Source organism: Sturnira hondurensis, unplaced genomic scaffold (genome assembly GCF_014824575.4).
Source record: "Sturnira hondurensis isolate 20B ecotype Veracruz unplaced genomic scaffold, ASM1482457v3 Scaffold0013381, whole genome shotgun sequence".
In the NCBI taxonomy this organism is placed as follows: domain Eukaryota; kingdom Metazoa; phylum Chordata; class Mammalia; order Chiroptera; family Phyllostomidae; genus Sturnira; species Sturnira hondurensis.
Window position 1 is genome coordinate 2,415,486 of NW_028086012.1, and position 26,543 is coordinate 2,442,028.

At 54.8% G+C, this 26,543-nt stretch overlaps 1 protein-coding gene across 4 annotated transcripts in view; it reads right to left on the minus strand.

Annotated features, from left to right (window-relative positions):
• Positions 1-22,577, minus strand: part of ZNF362 (zinc finger protein 362) — a 39,695-nt gene extending 17,118 nt beyond the window's left edge. Inside the window, exons 1-6 of one of the 4 annotated variants that reach the window (XM_037061507.1) lie at positions 22,226-22,570; positions 9,512-9,637; positions 4,273-4,336; positions 3,840-4,086; positions 2,508-2,576; positions 446-767 (exon numbers count right to left, since the gene is read on the minus strand). In XM_037061507.1, coding sequence (XP_036917402.1) covers positions 446-767; positions 2,508-2,576; positions 3,840-4,086; positions 4,273-4,336; positions 9,512-9,549 — 740 coding nt within the window. In that variant the 5' untranslated portion in view covers positions 9,550-9,637; positions 22,226-22,570. Of the gene's footprint in view, positions 1-445; positions 768-2,507; positions 2,577-3,839; positions 4,087-4,272; positions 4,337-9,511; positions 9,638-22,225 lie in introns of all 4 variants that reach the window. The other 3 variants (XM_037061508.1, XM_037061509.1, XM_037061510.1) reach the window with 3 other exon arrangements.
• Between the last annotated feature and the right edge of the window lie 3,966 nt (positions 22,578-26,543).

Consider the following 26,543-nt stretch of genomic DNA (forward strand, 5'->3'; position numbering starts at 1 on the left):
AGGAAAGAGAGGCCTCCTGTTCCTGGTGAAGGTTTGCCCAGAGCCACACCCCACAGTTTTGGGGGAGGGGCTCAACTGGGCTGCACCCAGAATCAGTGGGGCAGGTGGTGGGGGGGGGGTCAAGAAAAACTGACACCTGGCCTTCCACAAGACCCTCCCCACCACCCAGCAAATTAAATCAGGACTTTTCAGGTGTGGCCCTGGTACTGGCATTTTTTGAACTCTGCCCCGGTGATTCTAATGTTCAGGGTTGAGCTCACTGCTTGAAGTGAGGAGAGATAGCCCCCAGCCGAACACTGCCTCTGTAAGAACGTGGTTGCAGCCTGTCCGGTGACCCCACCCCCTGGACCTTAGCCCCACCCTCAGCCCCTGGGTCCCTTCTTTTCAACCCCTATTTCTGTGCTCCTGGGGGCAGCCCTAGGTGTGAAGCCCACCAGACCCCCACCTGTATGTCTTGCCCTCCTTGGCAGTCTCGCCTGAGGCCAGGATGGGGTAGGGGACTACAAGGACAGGCGGGCCCCCTGGGTTCTCCGCCTTGATCTTTTTTCGGCCACGCTCGGACTTGGGGGGGCCAAGCAGGCCATGGCCCTGGATTGTCTTGATGGAGTCCAGGAGGGGGGGGCTGGTGATCCCTGAGATGAGGGTGGGGGACGAGGCGATGAGGCGGCTCTGGCTGGTGGTGGTGGGTGTGGACGGGGTGCTGGTGCCCGTGCCCGCGCTGGACTCAGATGTGCTCACAGCCGGGGTCCGGGAGGAGAGCCCCAGACCTGCGAAGACAGGGTGGAGGGTGCAGGGGTGAGGGACGGCAGCAGGGGGCCAGCTTAGCCCCGGCCGCCCGGCTGTGTGACTTTGGCAAGGTACCCACCTTTCGGAGCCTCCCCTTCCCACTGTATGTTATCACCCAGGCATGACAAAATCAAAGCTTGTGTGTGTGTGAGTAAGAGGCCTTAGATACCTAAGAGCTAAGCTGAGCTGGATAACAGGCACTTCAGAAATCATTCAAACCACAGAAGAAACCTGAGGCACAAAGACATCCGCTACTGTGTTAGTTACAATAGTAAAAGCTAGAGGTGACTGAAATATGCAACATCAGAGAGGGAAGGAGTCACAAACTTTGATCAATTTCCTCTATTGAACATTTACTGCACATGAAAAAGAAGGTTATGTTTGTAAAAAATATTTTTCAAAGGCATATGTATGCATAGGAAAAGTAAGAGGAGAGATGTACCAAAATGTGATATGGATGGTAAAATTAGGAGCAATTAAAAAAATTTTTAGTTTAACTATATTTTCTAACTATTTGAAAATAAACTTCTTTTTAACTTCTATCATAAAAGTTACTCTTTTAAGAATGAGGGGACCAGAAACATTTAGAGTATCAGGTTAAGAAGACAAGAAGATTCAAGTGGTTTCTACAATGTGGTGAAAACTGTGCTCTTTAAACTTTTTCTGTGCACGGAAAATGACGGTCTGTTTTGAGTCACACACGCTGGTGAGTGTGCATTCATCAGCGTGAACGGAGGGCTGCTTGGCCGTAGCCCTTGGAAGGTTAAATGTGCCCGATTTTTGACCAAGCAAATCTACCTTTAAAAACCGCCGTAAAGAAATATCTGCACATGAACACAAACACATATAATGGACCTTCCATAAAAACCATGGTCAGCCTCAGACATGCTAAATGCAATCTGCCAGTCTTCAGCAGGATTGTGTGAAGGGATGCGGCCCGCCCTCTGATGGGGGCCTGGCAGCCACGGCCACCAGACAGATGGCACTCGGTGACTCGGAAGGCTGAACTGCCATCGGGCGAGAAAGGAAACCACAGATAGTACGAACCCACCTATTTCAAAAACACACACCCGAACTACTCATGTGTGTGCACACAACACATATGTGGGTAAATGCACAGAATGGATGTGAGCGAAGACACACCTAAGTAAATCGTGTGTGAATTTTGTTGCTCTACAGGGAGGGAGAATTTACTGGTAAAAGGAGATTTTTCACGCTTTTGTCTATTTGCTTTTATATTATTTGAATTTTTTTACCTGGTGAATTCATCCACTTTTTACATCTGTGATTAAAGGATAAAATAAAATAAATTATAGAGGAAACAATGAAAATGCCAACAATAGTAGGACTAGGACTTTTTCTCCTTTCAGCTCAGCTTCAATTTCTAAACTTTCTATAATGACTACGTATTACCTTTACAACAAAAAAATGCACGAACTATGTTTATGATAGGAAGGCAAGGAGGAACAGCAAGTTCAAGTCGTGGGTACAGCCCTGCCACAAGCTCAGCAAAACACATGCGCACATTAAAGGCAAACCAAAAAGATGAAAAGGGAAGGAAAGAGACCAATGGCGCTGTGTAAACTGCTGGGTTAGGAGCTGGGGGATTATGAGTAATATTTTTTCTTAGTTTCTCTGTTTTCCAAATTTCCCTTAATATGTTTATATTGCTTTTTTAATATTACTTCTATAATGAAAAAATAGATTTAATAAAATCATACCAACAGGGAATGTGCAGAGTGTGGCTGGGGCCTGGGGGAGGCTCACAGGGCCCCATAATTCTTGGGTGTCTGTGACAGGAGGAGGGAAAAGGGAAGAGAGGCAGGGGGTGCCTGGCTGGTGGCAGGGGTGAGCCAGGGAAGAACAGAGACCCAGCGGCAGCGGCAGCGGCCACCGGAGAAAGCCTGTCCACCAGGCATCCCCATCCCTGTAACACTGCGCCAGGATGTCTCCCTGTCGGAGACTGAGCTTATGACCAGCTCTCCCCAACTCCTCCTCCTATGGCTCCACCTCACTGGTCAACCTCACCTCCTCGCACCCCTACACCCCATCCAGCAACCGGCCCTGTCCATCCTTCTCAATGTAACTCAGATCTGCCCACTTCTCTCCGTCCCCACTGCCTTGTGGAGGCCACCGCGCTCTCCTGCATCTCTCTCTGCTTCCATGACTGTCTTCCACCAAGCCAGTTTCCATCTGCAACCACATTTGGTTTTCTAAGCCAAATCTGAGCATTTCCCTCCCCTACTTTAAAACGTTCCATGGCTCCCAGGTGCCCGAGGGCAAATGCAGACTACACGGAGTGGCCCACCGCGCCCTTCAGTCTGCTGCCTGCTTCCTCTCTAGCCTCTGCAGAACCGGGTAAAGCAAAAAGGTTAGCACGCGGGCTCTGGGACCACACTTCCTGCCTCTGCCTCTTCCTGACTGTGAAAGAAAGAAACTGGGCCTCAGTTTCTTCATCTGTCGAAAAGATGTTAAGTGAATGCACAAAACTGCTGTTTTTGTAAATCAAAAATGGGTCTACTGCTCAACCTAACACTAACAGTACCCACCTCCCAGGACTGCTGGGAGCGATTAAAGGAATGCTAAGTGAGCATGCTCCGCTGGAGCTGCCTGGGTCATCCACACCATCTTCCAGGGCCCCTCCCCCAGACGGTACTCCCCTGGCTTTCTCTCACAGACTCGCTTTGCACAGGCTGTTCCCGCCCGCTGCTCCATTCCCTATCTGCCCCTCCAATAAAATTTCCACCCCCCACAACCTCTCCACTCTGTCTCAGGTCTGGGCAGGGTTCTCGATTCCTAAATTTTTTAAACTGACTTTGCTTCCCTGATGAGCCCCCGGTGGGCTCCTCCTCCTCTTGTCGATTTAGTGGGGTAGACCCTCCCAGAACCGGGTCGGAGTTAGTCTGGTGGCTGTGGCTGGTCGGACACACCCCGCCGCCCGGAGCTCCACCTCCGCCTGGCCCCACCGGCTCCGCCCACACCAAGCCTCCGGCCACCCTAGCCACTCCCCGGGCAGGTCTCCGCCCCGCCCACCCAGGCTTGGCCCGCGGTACCTGTGACGGTGCTGGTGGCTGGCCGCGCGTGCAGCGCCACGTCGGGCTGCGGCACAGACTGCGGGTGCAGCCCTGGCACCTGCTGCAGCTTGGGCAGCGACATGACCGCCTGGCTGCTCTCGGCCGGCGCCGGCGGCACTAGCAGCGGTTGCTGCGACGAGGCCGACGTGGGTGGCAGGTGAGGCGGCCGGATCTTCTCCGCCATCAGCTGCTCCTTGATCTTGTTAATCAGGACCAGGTTGTCCAGCTGTGGGCGGGAGAGGAGAGGGACTGACGGGGCTTGGGCACCATCTGGCCCCGTCCCTGGCTGCCAATCCACCGGCAAGCCCCTGCCCCTCTCCCCTCGCCCTGCAGACCGCGGCCAAAAACCCCAGGCAAAGCAAAGCAACAAGAGAGGGAGACTGGCCGGAGGGATGACTGATGCTAGTCTTACCTGGCTGGGCATGGTGGGAGGAGGGGGCCAGAAGTAGGGGTTGTTAAATCGAGGCTCAGCCATCCTGCAGGAAAGAGCGACTGTCTCAGGGAACAGGTCCCTCCCTCCCCACCAGCCTGGGGCCAGCTGCCCTCAGCTGTGCCCACTGGAGCTAGGCCAGAGTCTGGGATCCCTGCCCCTGGGGGAACCGTCACCCAGCAGCAGAGCAGGCCTCCTACCAGGACCAGGGAAGGACAGCTCCATGCCGAAAAGTCTGGAATCCACCTCTCCCTCAGTGGGCCCAGAGGACAAAGGTCATACCCAGACCAGAGTGCTCCCAGCACCACTACCGCAAACTGGCAGACCAATCCCAACCCCCATCCCCCATCCCCCAGAAGGGCATTAGGTTGCAAAGCCACCCCCATGGGCCCATGAATTCCCCACAGAAGCCCCCCACCCCAATCCACAGCCAAACAGGAGTCCTAGGGTGACTTTGTAAATGGCCACAGAGCAGAGGCAACTGCGCATCCCCAATCCCTGCCCTTGTAACCAAGGACCCCTCTAGTGCAGACGGCCTCATCAGAACACACCCCCGCGTCACCAGACACCGTCTTTCTGAAAGGCAACTTGGCAGAGTGGCTTACAAAGGCCCAAATGATTATTGGCCTTTGGCCCAAGAAATTATACCTCTGGAAAGTTCTCTTTAAAGAAACAAGCATGGCCACGAGCAACACTGCACCTACAAGAATGTGTCAGAACACTGCGCAGGAGGGGACGGAGGGGCCCTGAGACTAGGGCAGTGTGGGGCTCTTCCATAGGAGTACATGACAGTTTGGTGGCCCTCGCCTCACAGTCCCCACAGCAGGCCTGGGCAGTTAGAAGGCCTTTTCAACCAGGGAAGTAGGAAGAACAGGCCTTCAAAGCCGTCTTAGTTTTCCAGAGGGTCTGAGGCTTCCGGTGACCCTAGAGAAAGTGACTTATAGGGACACGCTGGACAGGGGTATTCCCCTGTCCCGCTTCCTATCCAATTTCTCTTATCTCTCTCTCTCTCTCTTGCAGAAATGATTAAGTACCTAACTCATATTACTGCTTAAACGAACTTGTTTCTGTTGGTAGGCAAGGCCACAATGAAGTGTCTTCAACCTCTTTTCCCAGCCTGGGAAGCCCCTCCTGGACTTGCACACAGAGGGCTTCAGGAGAAAAACCTTCAATAAGGTTGTCATCTAATCCCAACACACTAACAAGGACCTTTCAGATGAATTATCTCTTATGATCTTTACTTGAGAAGAGGAAACAGGCAGTATTATAACCCGGTATTAGATGAAGAAACTGAGGCTTGGAGAGAGGGAAGAAGGCTGCTCAGCACCACAGGGCTAGGGTGCCAGAGTCAAGCCTAGCAACCAGATCTGTGCAGGTTGGTTCCTCCAGGGAATTTGCTTTGCAAACTCCAGTCTTCTGTGGGGCGAATATCCACATGCAAATAATACCTATATGCAAAAACCCCTGTCCCTCACTTCCAGCCTGGGGTGGTTTGGGTCTGAGCCTGGCCAGCCGGGGGATCCAGGTATCTTCCTCTGGGGTGGCCAGGGCAGCCCCTGCCTCTGGTGGCCCTCCTGCTGCCCCCACCCACAGGCACCAAGCTGCCCTTCCCTCCCCCCATCCCTCAGAGCCCACACAAGCACTTCCCGCCTGGGGCTCTCCCTGCCTGCTCCAGGTCCCCGGGACTTCCTCCCCAGAAAGACCTCAAAACAGTAATAACAGTGAGGAGGCTGCCAGTCACCAAGTGCCTGCCTGTGCCAGGCACACTGACACTGAAAGGCAAGTGCTCTCACTCTCTACATTTTACAAATGAGGAAACTGAAGTTCAAAGGGGTGGAATGACTTGGTCAAGGTCACACAGCAAGAAAGCAGAGAGCTGAGATTCCTACCCTACACCGCCTGTCCCCAAGTGCAGCTCATCAGTCCCTTAGCTGTTCTGGCCCAGAGGTTATCAAAAACATAAGCCGCATGACAGGATGAATAAATAGAAGAATAACAACCATTAAAGACAATCCTAGACAGTTATCTGACCCTGGCTGTTTAGGAAGCTCTTCTGTACCCACTGGCATTCTCAGCAGGGCCCCTGGAAGTGGAGGATTTTCAGTCCCATTTCACAGAGGAAGAAACTAGGGCACTAGGAGGGAAGCACTCTGCTCCAGGCCACACGGGCGGCAAAACAGGAGGGAGCGCTGGGCTGCAATGTGGGGTGTTGGCTCTCTGGGCGTCAGTTTTCCTCATCAGTAAACGCAGTCAGACATTCCTGGTCCACGACTCTGCCCATTGTACCCAGCTGCTCCTCAGCTAGTTCTAGGAAAGCTGTCTTCTTCTCCTTCTCCTCTTCAATTCAATGCCAAGGTCAGGCTTCCCAAAGCCCGACTCCTGTCAGAAAGGTATGGGGAAGAGGGTGGCTTGCCTAGGGTCCCACAGCTGCAAGAGGGCATCTTCTCTGCCATTGGTCAGGCCCCTGACCAGGCAGGGACCACACCTTGCCCCTGGTTGGGCAAGCCGGCCCGCAGTGGGGAAGCCTCTGCCTAATGTCCACATTCTTCTCTGGCCTGTCTGAAAAAACTTAATGATTCAGTCGGTGACCCTGGCCCTGGTGTGTACCTACTGTGTGTCAGATGCAGGGAAGGCCAGTGGAGGCAGGGCAGAAGTAACACTTGCTGAGCTCCTACTGAGTGTCAGGCACATTGCTAGGTGTGCACCAGAAATATCTCCTGTGAGCCCCCCAGAAGGCCCAAGAGGTGGGTGTCCACCTGGGCAACCCTGGGACCCGCACAACATGGGGGGCTGTGGCAAGGGGGTCGGGGGAAGGTGGCCAGGGCCGAGCTAAGTTGCTCAGACCTTGTCACAAGGGAGGGTTTCAAGCAGGAGAAACTGGTCAGATGTGTGTTTAGGACAGGCAGATGAGGCAGAGGGCGTTCCCAGCAGAGGCACCAGCCTGAGCAGAGGCACGGAGGTGTGACAGTACACAGCAGGTTTGGGGCAGTGAGCAGCCACCACCAGCGTCAGAGAGCTGGAGCGTGGTGAGGGGGTGAGAGGCACAGGCCAGCTGGCAAGGCCTTGAATGCTGTGCTCAGGAGTTGGGATGGATGCTGGGGATGAGAAGGCATCAGTGTGCTGGGTCAGGGGAGCAATGAATCCAAGGGGACGGAGGTCAGAGGGAGAAGCCTGAGGATAGTGCCAAGGCCCTGGGAGGTCGAGGAGAATGGGTGGGCTGGCCCTGAACGTCCACGGCAGATCAGGCAGAGGAGACACACTGGTGATCAGGCAGGACATGTGGGCTGGGCTTTGAGCCCCAGACAGAATCCTGGGCTCTGCGCTGTGGGTCCTGAGACATGCTTCACTCACTGATCCTTGCACGAGGCAGGGGTTGGGGGTTTTGCTCTAAAAGGGAGAAAAAGTCGGATGGGTAGATGAATGAAACACCTCCCAGAGCTGCCTCTGAACGCAGCATCCCAATGGCTTCAGGTGTCCATCGACACATCCACTTGCTCTAAGCACACCCCTCGGGCCAAACGGGGGGCCGGTTCGGGGAACCTGAGGCAAGCCAAAAAGCCCTGCCCTCCAGGAATCCCAAGCTAAGTGAAAGAAGGAGAGAAATGACCCAAGTTTCTGCAAAAAAATAACTTTTGCCTATGAAACCTACTATGTGCCCCCAAGGACCTCCTTGTGGTCAAAGCCCACAGGCCACCTTCTAGTCCTACATGGCCTCCCTGCCAGCTGAGCCCTTTGGGAAGATCTGTGTGTGGTGACCTCTGGGTCCTCATCTCAGTCTCTTCCACAGCGCCCCCGCTGGGCTGCTGCGGGAAAGGCAGGAGCTTTTTCTCTCACTGACCTCAGTACTTGGGTGGCCCATCTGCCCCTAGGACTTTAAATACCAGCCAACCCCCAATGTTCCGCCTGCAGCCCAGGCCTGTCCCTGGAGCTCCAGGCCCAGCCTTGCAGCGTCCTCCCGGACATATATACCTCTGGCTGTCTCCCGGGCTCTCAGACTCGGCAGGCCTCCGCTGAACTCGGTCTTCCCCTAAGATGGGCCATTCACTCCCAGGTCTAAGTGGGCAACCCCATCTGCCCCAATGCTCCTGCCACGCACACACATCGATCCACAGCACGTCCCCTCCCTCCCCGCCCAGTTCAGACCACCACGTGTGAAGGAGAGCCGCGTCCTCAGGACCCCCTCTCCTTTCCACAAGCCCTAGCTACAATCACCTCACCTGGACCATGGAACAGCCTTCTCTGCTTGGGGCCCAACGCACCGGGGTTCAAATTTTGGCTCCAACTCACCAGCTGTATGATCTTGGGCAAGGCACTTGCTTCTCCTCCCCCAACTAAGGGATGAGCAGCCCAGAGTCAGGGTGGAAAGAGAGGATCAGGGAGGACTTCCCAGGGGAGGTGATGCCTGCTTTGGGTCTTAAAGGATGAGTGGGAGTTAGCCAGGCAAAGGAGTGGGGAGCACTCCTGGCAGAAACAACAGCCTGAGCAAAGGCCCAGAGGTGAGAAGCAGCACGGCACGTGAGGGAGACTAAAGCATTCCAGTGTGGACAAGGAGACAGGGCTCGAGGCCAGAGCCATCGGCCAGGCCCAAACCCAGAAGGCCAACTCCTGAATCCTAGGCCCGGAGTCCAGGCCGGAAGCAGTAGGTGATGAGGCGGAATCCGTGGTTTAGACGGGCCCCTCTGACCGCTGAGTGCAGACAGAACCAGAGAGGCCAGAGGTGGAGGCAGTGGGAGGACACCCATTAGGAGGCCCCCCGGGGAAAGGAGGGGACGGGCTGGAGCCAAACCTGGGCCAGGCAGGACAGTGACCAAGGAGGCCTGGCCACCTGGCTGAGCGGGAGGCCAAGGAAGTGTGTGCAGCTTGCTACCCACAGGGCGGCCGGGGAGGTCCTCTGGAGAGCAACACGGACAAACATGGCCACAGGAGCATGCAGACAGACAGCACCAAACTGAGACACACGGGACAGACACGGACTTGCAGCCCCAAACACGGACAGATGGGGACACACACAGCCACTCCCGTGAGCAGGAACCCACAGCCACCAGGACACAAAGCCACAGGCGGGTGCTGTTAAGTGGGTGCGTGCACATGGCCCTCAGCGCAGGCCCAGAGGGAGGCCTCGAGGGGTGCTCGGGGAGGCTGGGGCGAACACAATGGCTTAATCCCCCAAAGAACAAACCCCTCATCAACAGATTTCAACCTGCAATCACAGGCTGCTTACCTAGGGTGTCCTTTCCCACTTGGTGAACTTCTACTCATCCTTCAAGACCCAGCTCAAGTGTTCCCTCTTCTACGGAGCTTTCCCTGAACCCCCAGCCAGTCACTTCCTCTGTGTTCCCAACAGCACCTTGTATACGAGAATAACAATAACAATAATGACCATAAAATGGCAGCCACCGACTTCAACGCCTATTATGTGCCAGGCACTGTGCTGAGTGTGTCACATGCATCATGCCACTGAATCTTCCCAATGACACAGAAGAGGAAACGGCAGCTCAGAGAAGTTGAACAACTTGCCCAAAGTCACACAGCTAGCCAGTGATGGAGTTAGGGCGCCACCCAGCACTGCAGGGACAGTCACACCCTGGTGCCATAATCTGTTTCCCTGGGTGGCTTCCCCCCAGACTCCGAGCTCTCCCCAGGTTGGGCCGGTGCCCATTCACCTCCGCCATTCCAGCATGTAGCCCATGGCGGCATCAGAAACTCTACAGAATGAAAAAGCATATTAATGTCAACTGCCTTTTCTGGAGCACTTACAATGGGCCAGAGACTGTGTCATGGCACTTTGCAGCAATTATTTCAAGGCTGCAATGGACCCATTATAAGAAAACTGAGGCCCAGAGAGGTTAATTAACTTGTCTGAGGTCACAGGGCCCCTCTGGATTTGAAACCCAGTCTGTCTATCACCCTGTCCCAGGAGGGTGGCCTCTGAGGCCAGCCTAGCAAAGCTCCACAAGGGGGAGCTGCGGGGAGGGGCACTGCGGAAGGGGTGCACCAGGTGCCAGGCCCTGTCCCCGCCCCCCCCCCTGGGAAGTTTGAGGCCTAGACAAACAGACACAAAGAGGACTTGGATAGCCCAGGGTAAAATGTGCCTAGCCCTGCCCACTGCAGAGCAGCGGGGGTGTGGTTAAGCAATTCATTTCTCACCCCCAGCCCCAGCCCATCCCACAGACATTAAAAAATGAGAATTGCCTAGACCCTGAGGCCGCAAAGCAAATGGGAGGGAGCAGAACCCAAAACTGTCCGGACACTATGATTACAAGGAGGCAAAAATAAAGACCTGCGTCAGAAAAAGCAAGCGGCGGGGAACCACGCCCAGAGAGAGGCTGGGAGTGCTGCAGGAGGAGGCTGGAACTGATCTGATTTTTCCTTTGTTTCTCTGATTTCCAGATTTTCTGTAATATTGTTTGGTTGCTTTTATGTTGAAAACAATAAATTCATTCTTTAAGAATTGAAAGAAAGAAGGGAGGGAGGGAGGGAGAGAAGGAAGGAAGGAGGGAAGGACGAAGGAAGGAAGGGAGGGTGATTAAGGGGTGGGGGAGCGGAGGAAGAGATGGAGGGTCTGGAGGCAAAGAGGAGTGGCAAGAGGTCGAGGTGAGCTACTGGTGGACACGGAATCGACAGTTACACGCCGGGTCCTATACAGCCCGATCCTCCGGGCACACGTGACCTGGGTAAATGGTAGTAAATGTCAGTAAGGGCTACCTGACAGAGGTGACATGCAATCCGCACTTTGAAGCTGGTCAGGACTCCACCAGGTGGGGAAAGAGTGTCTCTACTCCCTCTCCTACCTTGGTCCAGCCCCCCTTCGGCTATTGCAAGAGTGTCCTCACAGGTTTCCCCACCTCTGCCCACACCCCCCATTCCATTCTCCTACAGTAGGCACTCTGATATTTCTAAAATATAAAACACAAATCAGACCACAACACTCTTAGAACCCTCCCTGGCTCCCTACTTCCCTCCAGAGCAGTTTAGGATTCTTAGTCCTTACATATTCGGCCCCTGCTGACCTCTCTGGCCGCCCCTGCCCCACCAGACAGAGTCCTCCCATCCTTTCCCTTCTCACTTCCCCCTGGAGCCCTGTGCCCTCCCCATCTCTCCTCAGGCCCCAGCTCACAGGCCATGACCTCCTGAAAGCCTTCTGGAACCCTCCGCCTCCCCCTCGGGGCTGTGTTGTGGGGCCTCTTCTCTCTGCTCCCTCCGTGCCTTCCAGTTCCATCATCAGACACCGAGCACCCCGTTTTCCACCCATTTTCCCATCTGCCTCTGCTGCGGGGCAGGTTCTCTGAGGGCAGAAGGACCGCTGTCACGTACCTTTAAGCCCCACACAGTGTCTGATAAACGTCTGAATAAATGAATTGTCTGGGTGGAGGGAACTGAAAGTGTCATGGCCTGGGTAGAGGAAAGTCCCTTCTCCCTCTTGTGGGTCCCTTCCACTCCCCCTGGCACTGTGCTGTCCCCGGCGTTATACTGTTTCCTATTTCCTGTATCTCAGCCCTATCTGCCTAAGTGATCTGAGAAGGGGCCGATCTGAGAAGGGGCCGATCTGAGAAGGGGCCGTGTGCTATCAAGACCAGAAGACCAAAAATGGTGTTAACAGCTAATAACCACAGAAAATGGTTCTGCTTCCCAAACAGTGAAAATGAATCCATGCCACTTGTTAAAACAGCAAAAAGAAACAAGAAAATGATAATGCCAATGCTGGTGGGCTTAGGGTGAAACTGGCATTCTCATTATTGCTGGGAGTATAAATTGGAGTGATCTTTCTTGAAAGCAATCTGGCAATAATATGTCCTAAGTTCTAAAAATTTTTAGATTCCCTGGCCTCCCGATCTCATTCTTGGCCATCTATCCCTAGAAAATACCCCAAATGGAGACAAAGTTTTGGGTACAAAGCTGTTCGTTTTGGTAGTTTCTTACAAGAGCAAGAACCTGGAACATTCAAAGTTTTAAACAACAGGGGGATGGCCCCGTAAATCACGTGCAACAGTGACACAGTCTACAGTCACAAACGGCAGACGATGTTCACTGGCACGGTGGCGACTTATTTAATATTCATACCAGCCCTACAAGGAACCAAGGCACAGAGAGATTAGGTAACCTGCCCAAAGTCAAGCAGCCTGTGTCTAATTTGGACCTAGAAAGTGGGGTGCCAGAGCCCACACCTTCCGCCCGGACACTGGATCTGTTAGAAAGAAGGATCAAAGCCGCCCTGCAGTCATTTAGAAAATACTTGTGACACAATGTTAGTTAGGGGTGGGGGAAGGGAAGTTTTTTAAATTGTGTTAAGAGCAGTGACATCTACATAAAAACTAGCTGCTGAGAGAAAAGAGGGGAAGGAAACATGAAAATGCTAATAGCGGTGGTATTTCAGGCTTCTCTGATTTTTCTAGAGGGTGGTTATGCGACTTTGATTTAGGGGCTATTTTTAATAGAACTAAAAGTTCAGCAGGCTTTGGGCCAAGCAAAGCCACCCCAAGCCACCCGCAGCCCCATGCGGACTCTGGCCTCACGCCCTCCGGGTTCACCCAGGAGCAGAGAGGGGCTCAGAGAGGCCAGGGGCTTGCCCAAAGTCCCACAGTGAGCCTCACACCCAACCCAGACCCCAACCAGGGAGTCCCCCTCTTATCTGGAGGCTTCAGGAAGGAGGACCAGACCAAACAAAGGAAAGCCTGCCTAGGTCACTCTCCTGCTTAAATCCTTGTGTTTTCATCACTTTGGGGCACAGTTCAAACTCCCAGCATGACACCCAGGGGGCCTTTGCCCAGGAAGCCCTGCTGGCCATGTGCAGCCCGACAGGTACCTTCCTCTCCAGCCTCACTACCTGCAGGTTCCTGCAAAACTAGTTGCTCTCACGCCACTGTGCCTTTGCACAGGCTGTGCCCTTCCATTCAGCGGCCATCACCCAGCTGAAACCCTGCCAGGTTCCCATCAACCACCAAAAGTCTGCTACGCGTCACTGCCTTGGGAACCCTTCCTGGTCGCTGTCCCTCCAAGGCTACGGATGCAGCTCTTCCCCTGAGCTCCCACAGCTGCCTGGGCTTCCCCCACCAAAGCGCTGACCCCATTGTCCTAGAATTGCCTGGTTACGTGACAGCCCGGTCCCCACACAGCAGGGAGCTCTCCAGGGGAGCCTGGGTCTGGTTCTTGGTTACAACTCCATGTCCTGACACAGCCCCACAGCTCCCTCGCTCTTCCTTAAAAGTCACTTTCTGACCTTCTCCCCAACAGGAATTGGGCCGCCCTGTTATACACACCCACTGCACCCTGCATCCTCCCCGTCCCACCTTGGTATCACGCCTCTAAATACTCCCTCCAGTCCTGGCCCACAAGGATGGAGCCACAGCCGTAGGCCCAGAGTCAAGTGCTGGCCCCAGAGTAGGTGCTCAAGTGCCTAGTTCACGCTAGATGCCTAATACACCTTCACTGAGGGAATCAATGAGAGGAGGAGGTCTGTCCCTGCGGGCCTGGAAGACTGATAAGTTTGCCAGGAGAGTGAGCAGAGGGGCAGCGGGGGCAAAGGCATGGAACACTGCGACCTGGCTAGGATGCAAAGGGATCTCAAACACGCTCCCTGAGCCAGAGAGGCAACAAGCTACTGCTGGGGGTACGGCTGGGCTGGGAGCGGGGAGCGTGGTATTCCGACAGGGGGAAGGGAGATGTCAAGAGACACCAGGGGAGAGCCGGCCAGGTGGAAGGAACTGCATGTGCAGAGGCCCAGAGGCAGGGAAGCACAGGGCATCACGTGGGGTCTGCTGTGGGTTTAGTGCAGAAATTCGCAGGCAAAAGAGGGAAAGGTGGCCGGGGCCGTTGATGAAGGACCAGAGCTCCAGGCTAAGGGGCTTGGATGGAAGGCTGGGGAGAGCGGGGTGGATGGGCAGTCCCTGAGCAGGGAAGGCCATGGTCAAGGTTTTCAATGAAGAGGTCATTACGGGGCCAGAATGATGCCCTGGAAGGGACAATCAAGAGGTGATCTGGCAGAGACAAGCTGAGGTTTGCGATTTTCTCAGCACCTTGAAAGCCCCCTGTGCTCCAAGGTTTCCGCCCACGACCCCTCTGCCCTCCACGTGCCCCACTGCATGGGGCCCACTGCATGACACCGAGCCCTGAGCCCCAGCTGCTGAGCCCCGCCCCCAAGGCCCAGGCCAGCCTCAGACAGAGGCTTGCTCCTGGGAGCTTCCTGTGAGGAACGGGCTCCCAAAGGTCCTAGATCCAATTTGGGTTTCCAAAGCCCTACAGGGCTGGGAAGGGCTGTTTCCATTTTGACTGATCAGAGGGGGGTGGGGGCTGTGCTCTGGGGTCCATGGGAACAGGGTGCTGCCTCTCCCATCCCACTGCCAGCCACCCAGAGCTACCCAGCGCAGTGACCCTCACCCTCGCTGGGAGCCTCAGTGCCCTCACTGAGGAAATGGGTCATGACACCCCCCTCAAGGCTAAGAGAACGTTCTGCAAGCTTCAAACACATGTCCTTCTCTACCTCCATTTCTCCTGGGGACCCCCAGCGCCCATCCCCACAGGGAACGCCTTCTGCCATGAAATGGCAACAACAACAATAGTCATCTCTGCCCAGTTCTTCCAGGTCAGGCGCTACCAGATGCTTTACAAGGATTTCTCCCTCCGCCTCCCAGTGCCCCTGTGAGCTGGACGCTGTGACTTCTTAGAAACATAACACGTTCAGGAAGATGCCTGAAACATAAACAAACAGCTTAGTGACTTATGACAAAGCCCCCATCTGTGTCCCTTCTCAACTGAAGTCCCCTTGCATTCCCCAAAGTTCCCACCCCCCTGGCGTCTGTGGTAACTTCTTCCTTGTTTGGGGGCAAGACTCAAGCTCAGAGAAGTGTGGAAGCTGCCCAGGGCCATGCAGCTGCTGAGGGTCAAGGGTGCTGGAACCCCCTGCCATGCTTGGGGGGCTGTGCGACCTTCAGCAAGTCCATTTCCTTTCTGTGCCTTCGTTCCTTCCTCTACAAAACAGATTCAACTACATCACAGCGCCGGTTCCTGGGTCCTCTGAGGGGCGGTGTGGCAACTGACGGGTCAACAGTACAGATTCAGGGACAAGACAGTAGGGGTGGAAGCCCTGGTTTCCAAACTGGGGGTGACAGCAGCATCTCCACCGCGTTGCTTGTGAAGGTTAAATGAGTGAAAGTCTTCAGAAGACCGCCTGGTCCCCACTGTGGACGCCGGATTAGCCACGGCGGTTGTTTTGTTATAGGTTCTCTAAGGCGCCCACATTCTGAGGACCCACCTGGAAATCTGGCCGAGCAGAGCCGTTACCCCAGCTGGGGGGTGGGGAGAGCCAAGTCTGGGGTTAACTCAAAGCAGGATAGCCCACTGCTGAACCCCAGCTGCGGCCTGGACCCCCAGGAACTCTCTAGACGGGGTTGTGGGCAGGGAACCCGGGCGGAGGGTGACAGCCTGTTCTCATGCTGAATCTTAAGACTCTCAGGGGCAGGCGGCTGTGGGGCGGGTCGGACAGGGCTCAGGACCACCGGGTGGAGGCTGGCAGACAGCAGGCCCTGAGCAGCAGGGCAAGTCGGCAAAGGAAGGGTTGGGCTGGCCAGACACCGGGGTGGGGAGTGCCTGGGGTGGACACGAGGGGAGGGGTAAAGAGGCAGGAGAAGACCCACTACAGGCCCGGCCTGCCCAGGCCCTCCCTGCCCCCGCCGGTCTCTCACCCCCTCCTCCCTGTGCCTGATTGCCCACCCCAGGGCCTTTGCTGGAGCTGCTCCCTCTGCCTATATGCCCTCAGCTGGAAACCTGGCCACGTTCTGCTACCACTTCCTCCCAGAAGCACCTCTCCCCTACGTACACTGTGACCATCACTCACTACACTGCAGTACACTGACAAGTATGAAGCTATGGGGAAGCTGCCATCATGGGAAAGCAGTTCCTCCCCAGCCAAAATCTAAAACCACATCATCATCCATGTGCTCTTCTGTTCAAGGTCTGACTCCCCAACCCGGGAAGGAGCTACGTCAACCTTCCTCACCTCTACCCCCAGCACATAGCACGTGGCCTGGTATATAGTAAATGCTCAAGGAACGCTGCTGAAAGTCCTGGCTGGTGTAGCTCAGTGGATTGAGCGCGGGCCTGCAAACCAGAGTATCTCGGTTCGATTCCCAGTCAGGGCACCTGCCTCCTGGGTTGCAGGCCAGTTCCCAGCAAGGGACACACGAGAGGCAACCATACATTGATATTTCTCTCCCTCTCTCCTTCCCCTCTAAAGATAAAGAAATAAAATCTTTAGTAAAAAAAAAGAAAGAAAGAAACGCTGCTGAATGACAGTGGGAGAGGGAAACGAGCAGCCGGCTCCTCCCTGCGTGCAGATCCAGGTCTGGTGTGGGCACAGACCTGATGGGGGAGGGATCATGTGCACAAACCAGGACTTGAGGCTACACCCTCACAGTGTAAATGGATGTGCAGGCAAGATACACCTACATGTAAAAACACACATGTATACGAGTATGTGTGCAGAAGACAAACATGACATGTACCATGCATGTAAAAGTACATGAGGAGCAGCAGGTGTGCAGTTATTTGTCATTTCCTGGGAGGGGACACACAGGTCTGCATGACAGCCCTGTGTGTCCGGAATGTGTCATGTCTCCCCCCCCTCCCCCTGGTTGTGGAGGTGAGGAGGCTGGTGCCACCGAGGGAGCTTCCCTGAAGAGGCCTGTCCCTGCCTTTGAACCTCAGGCACACACTGTGGCAGCCTGCTGGCACCCAGCGGGGGGCAGACAGCCCACTGGGCCAAGCATCTCAAGATAAGAGTGTCCTTGGACAAGGCTCACTCCTCCCCCTTCCCACTGTTGTTGCCACAATGGACAAAATGAGGTTCGACTGGCTAATCTATGAGGTCCACTTCTCTCCAATTACTGTGTGACTTTAGATATCAGATGGCTCTCCAAGGATGTGGGGGTGTAAACATCATCAGTGCAGACCTTCTTGGGGCTACATGGAGCGGTAACTGTCCTCTTTCCCTAACCACACCAAGCCTGCCCAGTGCCCTGGGACAAGTGCCCAGCATGGGGCTACAGAGACAGGAGCTCAGGATGCGCTCTTTGTACACACTATTCACTCATTCATTCACTCATTCATTCATTCATTCATATACTCGACACCATGCACCAAAGCTGTCTGCCTTCCAGGAGCTCACAACCCAGTGGGGAGAAAGAGGCTTCTAAAGTCACGAAAGCGTGAGGATAAGAGCAGTGGAAACCATGACCCTCTCATCACCCCGCACTTTACAAAAGAAGTCTTTCGGGCAATGACAATTGTCCGACAGGGGAGAATGGGGAACCTGGTGAGAAAGGAGCCCCCTGCCACTCTGGCGCTTCTCTCCAAGATGTGGGAAGGGGACTCAGCTGTGTGCAGGGGCTGGTGAAGCTGGGCTTCTCCTCAACAGCTGTGCGAGTCTGAGCAGGAGCCCCAGAATGCTCGGTTCAAACCCAACCAGGCCCCCCGACAGCTCTGTGGGCTCTGGCAAGTTACCTAATCAATCTGCACCTCGATTTCCTCATCTGCAAAATGAGGGTAATGACAATGAGGATTACATCCATTAACATTTATAAAGCCTATTAGGACAGGACCTGACACGCGGTGAGAGCAAGGCAGCGAGAGTCCCCTTTGTAAGATTCTAAATCCCAGATCTGAGCGTGCGAACACTCCAAGTGTCAGAGTTTCTGAGGAGGAAAGCTTCTCGACGTTAAGATTCTGAGGTTGGAAGAGACTGGGATTCTTAGATCCTGTGATTTAATCATCTCATTATTTCCTAACAACAGCCCGTAGCCTCCCGGGGGAGGACAGGACAGAGTTTGGTGTCACTCCATCTCCCAGGCGCTGCCAAGGCAGCCGCCACACCTGGGCTCCCCGGCACTGCCTCGCCTGCATGACAGGCCCGGGCCCACGGCGCTGGAACCACCCGCCCGCTTGCCTGCGTGGGGCTGAAGCGCGTTCCCACAGAGCAGACAGACAAGCAGTGCGAATGAACGAATAAATGGGAAAGTTTCAGACACTGATTTAACAGCCACAGGAAACATAAAAAGGGGTGACCTGACCAAGAGTGGCCGTGGGAAGTTATTATAGAACAGGCAGTCAGGGAAGCCCCTCTGAGGAGGTGACACTTGAGTGGGGACCTGTAAAACAAGAAGGTTTGCTGGCCGCGCAAACGTTCAGGTGGAGGATGTGCAAAGGCCCTGCCAGCAGGCTTTGCAAACTCGAGGTACAGAAAGGAGCCAGTGTGGCTGGAGGTGCTGAGGCTGGGGGGTGAGAAAGGGTGGTCAGGGGAGCTGAGTTTGAGAGGTGGGCAGGCCCAGACTTGACAGGCCTCGTACAACTTTGGATTTTTGTTTTGAATGCCTAGGAACCATCAGAAAAGTTTCAGCAGTGGAATGACAAGGCAGAGCAGGGCTTTCAGGGTCCCCAGATATCATCTGGATCATTCTGAAAACACTCCAAGAGTTTTCAAAATCAAGGTAGAACCTAGGCCAGCAATCGACACTCCTTATAATTCAGTCGGTGTATTCTGACTTCCTACCACACGCCTGGCCAGGGCTGGGAGACCTTGCAGGCTCTTGTTAGATCTCTCCCACCACCCATGAGAGCCTCACAGAGAATACTCCATTTCACGTACCAAGAAACCGAGGTTCAGAGAGGGGAAGAATGTGCCCCGAGTCATGCAAACCACACACCACACTGTGCAAACTGCAAAGTTCAGCACATAGATGGGACTTGGTCCCAGGCCCCCGCTCCACCTCTGTGGCGGTCTGTGGAACTGCTCTGGTATTTTTAAGCCTCCTCTTTTCTGAGACCTTCCCTGGGGACTCATGCAGACACTCGTCAACACTGCCCTGGCTAGTGTTACTCAGCGCTGCAGCCTTACACGCTTTTCCCTGTTGGCTTTGGAGCCCAAAGGACCGCACTCCCATCTCACATGGCTGTCCAGCCTGCACTAGGCATGCTGGGGACTGGATGGATGGATGGACAGACGGATGGATGAATGAACAGAGAGATAAACAGATGGACAACGGGTGGACTACTGAAATGACTCACCAATAAACTAATGAATAAATGAAAGAATAAAGAATAAAAATAAAAGATCTAGCAGACCAATAAATGAATAACTAATGAATGGCAGATGAATGAAGGAAGGAACAAGTCTTACTTTCCCGAGAGGCAGGGCAGAGAAGTGCTCACCCAGGGAAGGGCTGGAGCCAGTCTATCTTCAGCCCCAGTTCCCACCTCACCCACACACCAGCTTCCCCTCCACCGACAGCCATTTGCCTCCATTCCTCAAGGAGTCAGACAGCCTATTCCTCAGCCCCTGGGACAGACTTGCGTCTCCACGTGGTGGCCACTCCAGTGCCCACCAGCACCACCAGCAATCACAGCTGTCCCGAGCCCAGGGGAGCTCGGTAGTGGGAAAGCAGCTCATTGTCCCTGCGTGTCTAACAGAAGCAGGGAAACAAAAGCCCAGGGCTCTGGTCCCGGCCGGGCCTGGCATGGCTGAGTGACTTCGAAACAGTGGCTTCCCCTCTCTGAGCCCAGATGACTTCCCAGGGCCTTTTCAGCTCTGACAGTCTTTAGGGGGTGGGCCTCTAGATTTTTATAATTGCTGGGTCAGTAGAAGTTAAGGGATCAAAAACTGGAAGATAGGAAATAGTCCTGTTGATGAGCACCAAAGTCTACCCAGGAAAAGGCCCCCCAGACAAGAAGCCTGGAAGCTGGGGTTTAAGCCTTCCTCCACCACTGCTCAACCTCTCCAGACCTCAGTTTCCCAAATTTTAAGATGGGGTTAAGTATCCCCACCTTGACAATTTCATCCTAACGTAGTTCCTGAGAAAGCCTGATAACGACCATGCACTACACTGTACAAACTGTAAAGTTCCATTCACCTAGGAAGGATTATTATGGTGGAGGGGGAAGGGGGTGGAGGGAGACATGCTGTCCCATTCTAATCTAGCTCTTTCCAAAATGACCCTCTCAGGGGTCACGGCCAGAGAACAGTGGAGAAAGCCCAGAAATGGGAGCATGAACATCTGGGTCCCTGATTCAGCTACCCTAACAGAGGCAATGTGACTTTGGGCAAGTCACTTCCCCTCTCTGGACTTCAGTTTCTTCATCTGAAAAATGCCTGGCTTTGGTACCTCTGGCTCAGGCATGCCAAGTTCTACAGCCCTGAACCCCTGTACCCCAACCTTCAACCCCTGACTCCGCTCTCAGGGAGCTCACACCGCCCCATGGCGCCGGGACACAGACCAGGAGTGAGACAAGAGGCGTCACTCCCCCAGGAGTTCCTAGGGCAGGAGCCAGAAGGGCACAGGATCCTCCCAGGAGAGACACTTTCCCAAGAGAGGAGAGACCTGGCCCAACCGCCAGGGTGCCTCGGACAGCGCCAGCCACTTCAGATCCAGCCTTCAGACCCTCTGCAGCCTGCAGAGCCAGCAGGCCCTGACCTGTCTAGCGAGATACCTCAGGAACTCCACTGCTTCCAACAGAAGAGCCCTCCAGGGTGCTGGCAGGAGTGGCAGAAGGGGGTAGGAGCCAACGCAGGGGAGAGTCTCAGATGACCCCCACTAACAAACCAGGGGAGCTCCCCCTCCAGACAGCCTCTCAGACAGGACCCACTGGGGCTTCCAGCTTGCACCCAGCCAAGAGCCCCTGGGGGCATTTACCACCAGATGCCACCTCCTGCAGCCAGGAGGCCCACCAGGTTGGGGAAGGGGGTCTCCAACTGCCAACAAAGCACACTTGCCAGAGGGCTTCCTGAGCCACTCTGGTACCCAGGGCTGCCCCCCCCGCGGGGGGGCCACCCATGAAGGAAACATGCCCACTCCCCACACACGCTGCTGGAGGACAGGGTGAGGGAGAGCAGGTTTATTTCCTCCTGCCAGAAGTCTCCCTTGGAAACCCTGAGCCCACTCGAGCCCCTAGTGCCAGCCCTCTCCCCCAAATCTGAGAATACAGTTCCTTACAATACCATTTTCATAGAGCCTCTTCCAAAAGGCATTTCCTGGTCCCCTCAACCCCCCATCCCCAACCCCGCACATGCCTCCCGCAGCTCTGAGGAAAGCGGCAGTTAACTTTTTCCCAAAATTCCTGCAAAGGCGACTGGCTGGGGGGGAGAAATGGACCCCGAGATCCTTTCGCGGCATTTCACAGCCTTCCAAAAAAAGAGACAGACAGAGAGAGAGAGCTTTAAAAAAGGAAGAAGAAAAGAAAACTTTCGGAGTTAACTTTAAATTCCCAGCCCTACCCCCCAAATCGCCCAGCGGCTTCCTTTTTTTTCTTTAAAGTGCAATCGCATTGTGTCTCACCTCCCCGAAAGGCTCGCGGCTCTCGCCAAAGAAAAGGAAAAAAAGCCAACCCTTCGGGTGCCCCCTCTGCTTCCAGCCGCCTCTCCCACATTCTCAGACAGTTTTATTAAAATTTTCAGACAAAAGAAAAACAAAAATGGCAGCCTGGCTTATTTTTAAAACAGGACAGGGACGCCATATTCTGCAGATCTGCAAAAAAAGGGAGAAATCCGGCACTGGCCGCTCCACCGGGCCGGCTGCAAAGTGCGCGAACCGCGCCGTTTGCAATCCGTTTATTTGCATTAAGTCCCATGAATCATTGTTTACCGGAGAATTGCAGCAGGTTTGAATAGCCCGGCTTAAGAAAACACACACACACGCGCGCACACACACACACTCGGAGCAGACCCAGACACGCCGCCGGAGACACTTCCTACCCCGCGCGACGCTGCCGCTCCGGGCCCGGCCGCAGGCGCAGGCGGCCCCGGGCCTCGGAGCACCCGGCCCGCGCTGACAGCGCCCGCGTCCGGGCCCGCACCCTAGCCCGCAACTCCGCGCAACTTTCCCGCGGGCGGGCACTCGGGCGGGCACCCACCGCCACCGAGCCCGCTCCCCCCGCACCCCGGGCCCGCACGGACCTGGCTGTGCTGGCAGCGGCTCCGGGACGCGGCCGCAGCCCCGCGCCCGGCGGCCCGAGCAGGGCCGGGCTGGGGCTCCGGCTCCGGGCTCCGGCTAGGTGCGGAGCCGCGCGCAAACCTTCCGGGTCGCCTGCTGTTCACTTCTGGGTTCTGCAAACGCCGAGGCGGCGGCGGCGGCGGCGGCGGGAGGCTGGGTCTGCAGCGCCGCGCGGCCCCCCGTGCGCTCGGCGAGCCCCCGCGCCAGGCGCCCGGCTCCGGGGGGGCCGCGTCGGGCCCCCGCCTCTCCGACTGCGCAGCCCCTCCGGCCCCGGGGGCTCCCGCGAGTGGGCAGCGCCGGGCGCGGGCTACAGCGCGCGAAGGGAGGGGGCCGGGCAGGGGGCGGGGGCGGGCCGCGCGCTGGGGGCCCCGCTCGGGCCCCGGGGCCTCGTCTCGCGCTCGCCGCCGCCGCCGCAGCCACAGCCTCGCAAAGTTGCGCGGCGCCCACCGTCCGCGCCGCGCCGGAGGCAGAGCCACAAAGGAACTCCTCGCCCCCCTCCGCCCGCCCGAGCCACGCGGGGAGGGCACCGACGCCCGGCCCTAGGCCAGCCCCTTCCCCAGCGCGGGGGCTCCCGGGGCCCCGGCGGCCGCGGCCATTGTCCCGCCCAGGCTGGGCTGCCGCCTCGCTGCCCGCTCCCCGGTGATGGCGTGCTGGGGACCTGGGCCTGGCGGGCTATGGCCCTGACCAGGGCAAACCTGCTGGGGGCCAAGCTGCCCATGGGGGTCTCCGCAGACGCAGGCAGGAGAGGACCCCCAGAATGGGCCCCCACACCTGAGAACTATCGATCGTGCTCAAAATCCAGGCTGAGATTTTTTTTAGGCGAGGACATGGGGATGGGGGTCAGAAGTTTGGGCAGGACAGGCCACCCCTCCCTCCGCAGGCTTCGTCCCTCCCTGGCTCTAGGCCTGAGCCCCCAAAGGATGGGGTCGCCTGAGTCAGTCAGCGGCTCTTCGGCAGAATCTATCAGAGGTAGCACCGGCTGTCCCCAGCTCCAGACCTCAGAGCCATCTGTGTGTGACTCCTCCTCCCGCCTCACCCTCCCCAGCCAATCAGTCACCAAGTCCTCCGGATTCGGCCTCCCGGGCTGTGTTAGCTTCCAAACTTCACTTTCTACCTGAGTTGGCCAATCCTTAGGTCCTTTCCCCAGCTCAGACTTCTAACACTCACTGCCACTCAGCCTCTAGGCCACCATGAATCAAGGTTGGCCCTGCCCTCAGGGAACACCCATTCCCGGGGAGAGGGCATGGCAGTCACGGGTTTGCCATCCTCCAGGAAGCATTTCCCAGTCTATACATAGTGTGGAGGGGCCTGCTGTCAGGTGCTCTGCCCTTGGCTGGGAACAGCTGCGAACAAGTTGGACCAAGTGCCTGTCCTCATGGCGCTTGCAGTCGGGCACAGATGCCAAGGCTGTGAGCAGCTAGAGGATGGGACACTCAAAGTCACCATTAGTTTGTCACCATTTGAAAACACACTATTTGTTTTCAAGCCCAAGTCCCAAGCACAGTGCCTGGCACAGAGCAGAGCACAATACTCATATATGGCATGAAGTCGTTGGAACTGCAAAGCACGGGGAGAACACAGAGGAGGCCACTCTTTCTCAGAGTGAGTCTTCAAACTCACTGAGGTGAGAGTCTTCAGAAATTGGATCTGGTGTGAGCTGGGGCGCCAAAGAAGGCGGGGCCTTCTGGTTTCCAGAAAAATAGGGGTGATAAATGTCAACCCATTGTTGGGAAGTTCGGTAAGACAATACATTAAGAAATAGAGAGAAGAGACCATCTCTCATGCAGAAGAATTCAAAATCACTTATGTAGGTAGTCAAGGAGTTGGAGCATAAATCTCCACTCCTTAAGTGAGCGCTTTGCCTTGCAACATCCAAAGTGCACAGCATGAAAAAGGAGGGGAAAGGTAACTTCACAGTGGAAGCGCTAAACAACTATGACCTCAGCCAGGTGATCACGGCCAACACCCACAGCCACAGCTCATGCTGACAGTACGTATGTTTGACAGGAGACGAAAGTGACACTTTACCTCTGTGGATTTTCTCCCAATAACCTGTAACCCCAGCCTTGTCATAAGAAAAACACCAGACAAACCTGAATAGTGGAGCATCCTAAAGATAGCTCAGCAGGACTCCTCAAAACAGTCAAGCTCATCAAAAACAAGGAACGTTTGAGAAATCGTCAGTGCCCAGAGGAGCCTAAAGACACAAAAACAAATGTCATGTGGTGTCCTAGATAGGGTCCTGGGACAGGAAAAAGACAAGAGGTAAAAACCGAGAAAATCTTAATAAACTGTGGAATTCAGTTCATAATGTATTAGTGAAAGTATTCATTAGTAAATAACTGTAAAATATTGTAACAATATATACTAACAAAAGGTGTTACTAATAGGGAAAACTTGTGGGGGTGGAAACTCTCTGTTATATCTTCTCAATTTTTTTGTAAGTCTAAAACTGTTTTAGAAAAATAAGTTCCAACAAGAAAAAAAAATCCTTCAAAAAGTGTAACAATTTGTGTCATTGTTGATGTCATCATTAGTCGTTGAAATCATGCTTGACGTGGCACCTAATAAATGTATCGTAAAGGGCCCACCAGATGTTATTGTGTTGTTACTGTCGTCGTCATCATTGTGAGTCTAGGCACTTCCAAGAGCACGTGCAAAGACGCCAGAGTTTAGGGAGAAAGGGAGACGAGACAGATTCCGGAAGGCTGTGTGACTGCTAAGATGAGGCCTCAATAGCGGAGTTAGGCGGGGAGGGTCCCACGACCTGGCCCATCTGCCTCACCAGTCTCCTGTCCAGCGACCCGGAAAGCTGCTCCAGCCAGACAGAGGGAGCCGCCTTCTCAGGCCTTGCCATCTCCCTTCTCAGGTCTTTGAACATGCGGTTTCCTCTGCCCGGAACACCCTCCCTTGTCCTTTCATCCCACCCTTCCTGGTAACCTTCAAGGCATTTTTCAGATCTTCACTTAGGTGCCCTCTAAACAGTCTTCTCTCACTAGCCAAGACGCTTCCAATATGGTCTGAATGGAGTCGGTGTGGGCTGAGATGCAAGAAGCCAGAGATGCAGTGACTGAGCTCACTGGCACCCAGACTCCTCTCCTCAAATCCAGCCACACCAGATGCTGCCCCTTCCCTGAACACACTCCGTCTCCAGGCCTCTGCTCACGCTGTTCCCTCTGCTGGGGATCCTTAGCCTTTTTGCTACATCTCCTGTCTCTGGCAAACACCTATTGTACTTACTAAGGCTCAGCTTAAACATCTCCTCCTCTGCAAAGCCATCCATGTCCTCACATGGAAAGAGGCACTTCCCTCTGATTTCCTCTGACCACACTGCAGGCATGCGCATTAGAATGAGTGCTTGGCCCTGACCAGCATGGCTCAGTTGGTTGGGCCTCATTCCTCAAAGTGAAGGTCACCAGGTCCATTCCCAGTCAGGGCACATGTCTGGGTTGCGGGTTCAGTCCCCAATCAGGCATGTGATTGGGAGGGTCTACCACAGGCAACTCATTGATGTTTCTCTCCCTCTTTTTCTCTCTCCCTTCCCCTCTCTCTACAAATAAATAAATAAAATCTTTTTTTTTAAGAAGTGCTGAATAGATGAACAAATGCTGGGGCAGACAGCAAGCCCATTCTCACTCTCTCCAACTCCTCACATCTTCCTTACTCTCTTCCAGGAAGCCCTCCATGACTGCTCCAAAGCACTGTTTCCCTCCCTCTTTTTAACTTTTACAATTTAGCTCCTGATTATATTCTGTTGTATCTATAAGTATTTGTCCCTTGGATTATAGTAAATTCCTTCAGGAAGGAACTATGTTACATATGTTCTGGGTTTTTGTTTGACTTTTTTTCCCCACTCATTCAACAAGTATTTACTAAGCACCTCCTTCTATGTCGCAGTTAGGATCTCAGGCTCTGGAGAGGCAGTGGATAAGATGCAGGCTCTGCTCTGACAGAAGCTTCAGTTAAGACAAATAGTCAGGATAAGCCAGACCATGCTGCAGTAACAAAGAACTCTGAAACCTCATGACATAACACAAGAGGAGTTTATATCTCGCTGTGCCACACGCCTATCCTGTGTCCTCTGCTCCAGTCACCCAGACACTTAGGCTCAGGAGCTGCACCCACCGGAACGTGTGACTTTTCTTCATTATCACGCAGGAGAAGAGAAACTGGAGACTCGTGTGTGCATGGATTTGACACTGCTTCAGCTGGAAAGGGACACACACCACTTCTCCTCACTACCCATTGGCCAAGAGTAGTCACATGGTCCTGCCCAAATGC